Consider the following 8,058-nt stretch of genomic DNA (forward strand, 5'->3'; position numbering starts at 1 on the left):
CAGAACTACATTGCAATAAGCAGCAGTGATTGTAAAACTCCTGCCAGATATAAAGCCAAAGTTAATTTGCTCTCCTTACATCCCAGACAGTTTGGGTTTTTGGGGGATGAGTGTTTGGCTGTTAAGAGTTAAGTTCAAAATTAAAGAGATGAGAAATATTTGGGCAGGGTCAGTTTAACTTTGTTGTAATGTCAATTCTGACTGTCTCAGCCTGGTGGGAAACACTGGATTACGTGTGGATTTGGACTCCTCAACCCATTTGCAAGCAGAGTCTGATTGTGGGGCAGAGGTGAAGCAACAAACCAGTTCCTTTGGCTGTCCCTCAGCAGCACCACCAGTGGCAGCAGCCAGGGAGGAGGGGAAAGGCTCTAATGCCATGAATCCAAGCACCGTGGCAGGCAGGCTGAAAGAGATCCCCCCAAAATCTGCCTGCCCCGTAAATGCTCCTTTCATAGAAATGCTAAGTCACCTCATCCATCAAAATCCATGTGAAAGATCCCTTCCAAGGCCATGGATATGGATTGTGTGCTGGACAAACAGGAGGCATCATGGATGATGTGTTTGCCTGAGGGCATGAGTGCTATTTTTGTGGCTATTTCTTGTTATTCAGTGCTATTCACTGGGCACAGTAGGAAACCCTCTGCAGGACAGAGGGAATATTAAAGCTCCAGACTTGTATTTTAGCTGGTGGCTCTGTAGTTACCTCCTCCAGTCTTCCTCCTCCTCCTCATCCCACAGCTCCAAAACCTCTGTGAGCACATCCTACAACCTATTTCTATTTCTATTATTTCTATTCCTATTTCTATTTCTATGTCTATTTCTATTTCTATATTTCTATTTCTGCTTCCATTTCTATTTCTTTTGTCTGGTTTGCACTTAGATTGGAAACTCTTCAAGGCAAAGACTCTTGTGGCAGATTGGCTTTTTCCGTAAGGATCGTGACTTCAGGCTTTTGTTTGTTGGTGCTTTTATTATAAATACAATAGAAGGTGCAATATCATTTGTGGAGTGTTGAGAAAAATCCTCTTGGATTTTGGTAGTGCTGTTACCCTGGTAATGAAACAGTTAAAAACTATCACTGTGACATTCCTCGTGTTTCATGACCTCATTCACAATCTTCCAGTTCAACCATCCTTTTTGAGCTTCACGAGTTTAAAGTGAAAAGATACTGAACTACAAGCGTAGAACTCTGTACAAGGTGGCAGAGGAATCGAGCTCTTTGCTCTCATTTCTCTTTCCCCAGGGAAAAAAAATTCAGTTTTATCTCACTTTCTCATTCCTTTCCGTTAATTAGTATCATCATCATTCCCCTAATCAAATCATGACCTTTGTTCCCTTGGTTCAGTTACAGCCCCTGAGTCTGGGTTTGGGAGGACTTGTTTTTTCAGGGGAATTTCATAGTTTGCTTTTATATTTTCCCCACATGAAGGTGTCTGGCCTTTCTGGAAGGGACAAAAAAACCTTTCAGGGAGTGCCCAGGGTATTAGGGAGGGGTGTGTGCTTGTACCTATATATATATATATATATATATATAAATTATTAGAGCCCTTGTTCATGATAGATTTCCTCCAGAGCCTTTGGTATCCCACTGTGCCTATGATCAAAGACTCTTCAAATAATTATGTTGGAAATGCTAATTATGTCTTAAACATATGCTGTTGTAGGCTCTGAAACTTTGTATGTCACTTGTCAGAAGAATATATTCTCTAACAGATCTTTTTTTTTCTTCTTCAAGGAAATCTTGTCTACTCCAATCCACTTCTGGTTATTAATGTTAACTTTTAGGAATTCTTTGTGAAAGACAGGGTCCTTAATTTAATTACTTCCAGTAGCAGCCTGTTACTTTTACTAAGGAAGAATTAAAAGGGGACTAAAATGTTCGAGAGTTTGATTTTGGTTTGATTTTTTTTGGTTTTGTTTTGTTTTGTTTGTTTATGTGTTGTTTTCTTGGTTTGTTTTGTGGTTTTTTTTTAAAATAATTCTCCCTTAAATAAAAATTGCGAGGTATTAGGGAAGCTGTTCTGCTTGGGGAGATTTTCTTTCCACCCTTTAATATTATGGCCTATAAAAGCAAGCAATACCAAGCAGAGGATCATCTCATCAGAATGAGGTTAACTAGATAAAGAGCATATCAGAAATAACAGGTTATTTCTTTGCAATAAGAGTTGTCAGTGCTTCAGGGTAGGATTTATAGCTGATATATAATATGTATCATTGTACATAAATAAAAAACAAAATAAATCTGTCCAGCCTCTCAAGGCAGGACTTTTCTTCCTGGGACTGGATGGGCTTTAAGTTCCCTTCCAACCCAAACCAGACTGGGATTCTCTGATCATCTTCTGTGCAGTTGGTAGTTTTACCCTGATTCCTAGAAGAAGACTACATTCACATAAAGACCATTATCAAATTTAGTAGCAATTACTGCTCTTGTTTTGAATCAGAGCACAGAAGCCTAATTTGTCCTTCCCGGGAGATGATCCCACAAGATCAGGAGTAGGACATTTTAGAGAAGCCTGTGAGTGCATTTGGTGTTGATGGTGCTGTCTTACAGATTTATATTAGACTTGGCCTCCAAAGGAAGGGAAAATAGGTGATGGGTATTTTACTGCCCATCCACTTCTTGTTAAATTGTCTTCATTTTTTCACTTAGCATCTGCCTCGCTGAGTACTCATCACCTGCTCCTGAGCCAGCTGATGTACAGCAGATGTTAAGCACTTAGTGAGGCAGAGAAGGAGGTAAAAGTGTCATATCATGATTAAATAGTTGCTACAGCTATTATATAGGGTGACCATACTGCTCTGCTCTTACATTTAAAGTCCCAGTGTGCTGAACAGGAGGAAGTACATGTTTTGGATCAAGCCTGCGACTGCTACTGGAAAAATATATTTTTTTTTAAAAGTAAAGTTTTTTCGTGATTAAAAAAAAAAAAAAAGACAAATATTTTAAATATGCTTTAGAATTAAGATTTATGTTTCTCATTAAGGTGTTTCTTGAAAGAAACTTGGTGATTGTTGATAATTCCATAGGAGGGACATGTTTATCCACACAGGAGACGTGGTTTGTGGGACTGGGAACTCTTTGCAGTCAAAGAGGAGATCGAGACCCCGGAATAAAGGAGAGCCAGTTTAGGGGGCTTAACTAAAGGACAGCAGTGTGTGGTTTGTGTGGGGTATCTGGCTCAGTGCTCATAAGTCAGAGCAGTGGCTCGATCACCTATTTCCTGTAAAGGCAGCATGTTTTGAACTAACAGGACAATCAATATTCATGTTTTCATAGAAACTCCACCTGGACTTTGCATGTTTTTTGTATGTTTGTGCTGGTTTTGAAGGGTTGATTTCAATGACTCAATTTTAATAAACGAAAGAGAGAAGATAAAAAAGCTTTTGGGTCAGGATCAGAACAGCTTTGACTGGAACTGGATGGACTCAGCTGTGTCTGGGATGGGGCAGCCCCTGGCTTCTCCTCACAGAGAACATCACTGTGACAAAACCTTCCCAGTGACACACCCCCTCAATAAATCAATATTCAAATATTCACTCATAAAATCTCTTCAGTTGTTTGTCCTCCACTGAGATGAACTCAAACCCACAGCTGTAAGCTCAAAGTTGGTCTGTGTAAATTGAGGCTTTCTGGAAATGTGTTCCATGGACTTCTGTTCCCAGCAGAGGTGGAAGAGGATGCTAAAATTCATGGTTACAAATCCCACTGATATCAGCTGCTGAACATGCTCAGCCTCGATAGAGGAGTCCTGTGGTACCACCTGGGTGTAACAATGCAGGCAGAAAACTTGGAGATTAAAATGCAAATGAAATAGTCTTGCACTCTGCCCAGTTATCTGTCCAATGTCATAAATCAGAAGGTAACAACTTTATGAAGGCTATTGTGAAGCAAATGGCATAACCAAAGATTTACAGGAAAGCAAATAAAGCAGAGTTTTCTATCTTACATCCAGCAGCTTTTGGGACTCAGCATCAATTCTTTAATAAGCACAGAGGGCCATAAAGAGTTAGGGAGGAGCTGTAACGAGAGATTTTTGAAAGGTGAGTTTTTCCTCCTTAGGACAAGAATCTTCTCTGTTTTGGCTGCTGTGGGGCCATGGCAGTGAGATGGACCATGGCTGGAGAGCTCATCCCACCATGGGCAGCAGGGTCACAGCACCCCTGGGAGCTCTGGGACAGCTCAGGAGGGGCAGGGCACTGAAAAAACAGTCCAGAGCTTCCCATCCCACCTGGGAGAGCACGAGCTTCGAGTCTGCTCAGTTTTGGAATAACTTTTAGATTGCAACATTGACCTTTCTTGTAGAATTGTGATTTTTAATCAGGAAATGAAGGGATAAACTCGCCAAAACCGTTTTGGCTGATCCTGACTTTCAAACAAGCACAAAGAGGAATGGTGGTAAGGCACTCAAGTCCTGGATGTTAATATATTTACTTATGCTTCTAGAAAACACCTAGTGACTATATGCATATAAAACCCAACCCTAAACAACCAAGGTTCCCAATCAAAAAAAAAAAGGGGAAAAAAAAAGAATAAAAAAGCCACCAGACTATAAGTCTATAAATTGATGTAATTTTATTGAACTTCGTTTTCATATTTCTAGAGAATTACTAGAGAATCAGACTTTGAGATGCCATAGATTTTTAGTTTTATCATTGATTTGAAAGTTAGGAAAAAAGAACAAAAAAAAAAAAAGGATCTCTCCTTGAGACAAATTCAGATGTGACTTAAAAAGTAAGTCAGCAGTAAATGAGGCTCTTGCCTTTTCTCTCTGAAACAATACAATGAAAAGGGAAGAAACTGTACAACCATCATCATTCATGTGGCAACAATAGATCTGACTGCAGCAGACAAAACAAGTTCTTTAAAGTGTGCATTGCTGGGAATAATAAGAACTGAAAAATACAAAGAAAGAAGATAATTTTTCTGACTATTTCCATGTAATTCTGCTGTTCCCATTGTCTTTCTTCTAGTGACTCTGTCTCATCAGCCTGAACTGTTGGTTCCAGTCTGTTTTCCCAGTGGGATGCAGGACATTAACTGTTTCTTCTGGTGAAACCAAAATGAAATGCCAAGAAGAACATGAAAGTGATATTTTAATTTTGTCTCCAAAGATGCAAAATAAACACAGCATGTTCATTCTTGGCTTCCTGCAGAGACATTGTAGTGCTGGAAGTTATCAGAAGAATTAAGGCTGAATTTATCTGGGAGGGGTGCAGGGTTCCTATTTGCTATTCCAAGGAAGCATTTTGGCTCGCTGTCTATGAATCAGTGCAGCTCCAGCCAGTCCCCAAAAAAATCTTCAAAATAAAATGGAGGGACAGCACAGTTATAGACACTTAGATACAGACAAAACACCTTGTGTCCCAAATGGAATGGGGAAAAGTCATCTCAGCTGGGCAGGATTTCAAGAAGTTAATCTGAAGAAAAATACAGAAGAATGGCTTTTCGTCAGTCCTCTTTGACAGAGGTACAGAGACAGAAAATACACCAACCAACTGTTTCTGCCGTGCCTGTGAGTTTGCAAGGAAACTTTTCCTTTGTGATTTTGCGTTGTTAAGAGGCAATTTATCCAGGCCTTTATGTGACAGCAGATGCTGTCATCTGCCTATGGTGCCTTAATCTGATACTAAAAACAGCTTTGTTTTTCTCTTTCTGATCAGCTCTAACGAAGTTGTGTCTGTCGTGTGGGGGTCTCTGTGTTAAATGAGCTCTTTTCCCGTTGCAGATCTTCCAACTATTGGCTCAACCGCATCCAGTCCTTCCTCTACTGCAACGAGAACGGGCTCCTGGGCAGCTTTTCCGAGGAGACCCACACGTGCACGTGCCCCAACGACCAGGTGGCCTGCCAGGGGTTCCTGCCCTGCACGCTGGGGGACGGCCCCGCCTGCCTGAGCTGCGCCCCCGACAACCGCACGCGCTGCGGGAGCTGCAACGCCGGCTACATGCTGAGCCAGGGGCTGTGCAAGCCCGAGGTGGCCGACTCCACCGAGCACTACATCGGCTTCGAGACCGACCTGCAGGACCTGGAGATGAAGTATTTGCTGCAGAAGACGGACAGGAGGATCGAGGTCCACGCCATCTTCATCAGCAACGACATGCGCCTCAACAGCTGGTTCGACCCCTCGTGGCGCAAGAGGATGCTCCTCACCCTGAAGAGCAACAAGTACAAGTCCAGCCTGGTGCACATGATACTGGGCCTCTCCCTGCAGATTTGCCTGACTAAAAACAGCACCTTAGAGCCCGTCCTCGCTGTTTATGTCAACCCTTTTGGAGGCAGCCACTCTGAGAGCTGGTTTATGCCTGTGAACGAAAATAATTTCCCAGACTGGGAGCGGACTAAGCTGGACCTACCCCTGCAGTGTTATAACTGGACGCTGACTCTGGGCAACAAGTGGAAGACATTTTTTGAAACTGTGCACATCTACCTGAGGAGTCGAATAAAGTCAAACGGTCCAAACGGCAACGAGAGCATCTACTACGAACCCCTGGAATTTATCGATCCCTCCAGAAACCTGGGCTACATGAAAATCAATAACATCCAAGTGTTTGGCTACAGCATGCACTTCGACCCAGAGGCAATTCGAGACTTGATTTTGCAGCTGGACTACCCCTACACTCAGGGCTCACAGGACTCGGCACTTTTGCAGTTGCTGGAGATCCGGGACCGTGTAAATAAACTCTCTCCCCCCGGCCAACGTCGCCTGGACCTCTTCTCCTGCTTGCTCCGTCACAGACTCAAGCTGTCGACCAGCGAGGTGGTGAGGATCCAATCTGCTTTGCAGGCCTTCAATGCCAAATTGCCAAACACAGTGGATTATGACACAACCAAATTATGTAGTTAACCATAAATGTGAAGCACAACACAAAACCTTGAAGGAGTTTTTACAGTGCTTTTGTGGAACAGTTTATGTTTGGAAGAGTACATTTAAATTGTCTTTTCAATATCTGTCTTATATCAGTCAATACTGTTGGATGGCAATTTACACACATGAACTTGCTGACAATGAATATATTATACCTGCAGTTTTGGTTTATGAATGAAATAAATACTGACACCAGTCTAGAAGACGTTCTACTTTTTACAATAAATTTCATTTGTAATTTTATATGTTCCGTGGCAATGCTTTTGTGCATTACATCCTCTAGAGGGAACATAGAAGGATACCAATAAAATTTTGTAGCTGAACAGTTATTACAAAGAAACGCTGTGGGATTCTTCTTTCTTACACAAAAGTTGTAACGTTGATACACTTTTGTGTGGGTTGAACCCAGGAGGGGGAGGTAAAGACAAGAGAGTGACTCCAGATTTTAACAGGAGCTGCAGGAAAGTCAAAGCCACAGAATATTTTATTTTTAGAACGTGCATCTGCAAAAAGAATTAAGCACATGCCTATGTTGGCTTCTCCAAATTCACACACTATAATATTCAGAATTATCTCTTTTGAACTATTTACCTAAATACAATCCATGCTGTTTAGATTCAAATTCATTTTAAACATTTCCCTGACAATGCAGCTGTTTACTAGGTGGGTATATTTTTTTCCACTGGTACAGATATACTTTCACTGCAACATTTTTCAGTTTTAAAAAATAAAACTTGCAGATACATGACAGCTATCAAAATCTAGATCTAGTTTATGAAGACGAAAGTGCAAATAAATGTAATTTTAAATTAATGACATTAATTCAGCGTGCATGTCTGTGGGGCAGAATCAGGTTCTTTGCTATTTTACACATCCCAGCAGCAAAAAATCCCATCTAAAACAGAACTTGGGGCTCCCAAGAAGCTTTTGTTACCTGTTGCAAGAGAACAGAACAAATGGCTGGGCTCTCAGAAGTCCTTGTTAGTAACTACAGGGAAAAGTGAAGGAAATTGATACAAAATGTTTTAATAGCACCTCCTTACATTCAGTCTGAATCTGTGTCAGAAATTTAAAAGTCAATTTGTGTCTTTAAAATGGGAAAGAATTACATATGAAACTACCATTTTGTGAGCAAGCACAGAGAGAAAAAAACCCACCATATTTAGTTCATACACAATTTTAATTCATCTAGAC

At 41.2% G+C, this 8,058-nt stretch overlaps 1 protein-coding gene across 3 annotated transcripts in view; it reads left to right on the forward strand.

Annotated features, from left to right (window-relative positions):
• Positions 1-7,107, forward strand: part of BRINP3 (BMP/retinoic acid inducible neural specific 3) — a 168,197-nt gene extending 161,090 nt beyond the window's left edge. For all 3 annotated transcript variants that reach the window (XM_064664022.1, XM_064664024.1, XM_064664023.1), the window contains one exon: positions 5,727-7,107. In XM_064664022.1, coding sequence (XP_064520092.1) covers positions 5,727-6,843 — 1,117 coding nt within the window. In that variant the 3' untranslated portion in view covers positions 6,844-7,107. The remainder of the gene's footprint in view (positions 1-5,726) is intronic.
• The last annotated feature ends 951 nt before the right edge of the window (positions 7,108-8,058 follow it).

This window comes from Pseudopipra pipra, chromosome 9, assembly GCF_036250125.1.
Source record: "Pseudopipra pipra isolate bDixPip1 chromosome 9, bDixPip1.hap1, whole genome shotgun sequence".
Lineage (NCBI taxonomy): Eukaryota > Metazoa > Chordata > Aves > Passeriformes > Pipridae > Pseudopipra > Pseudopipra pipra.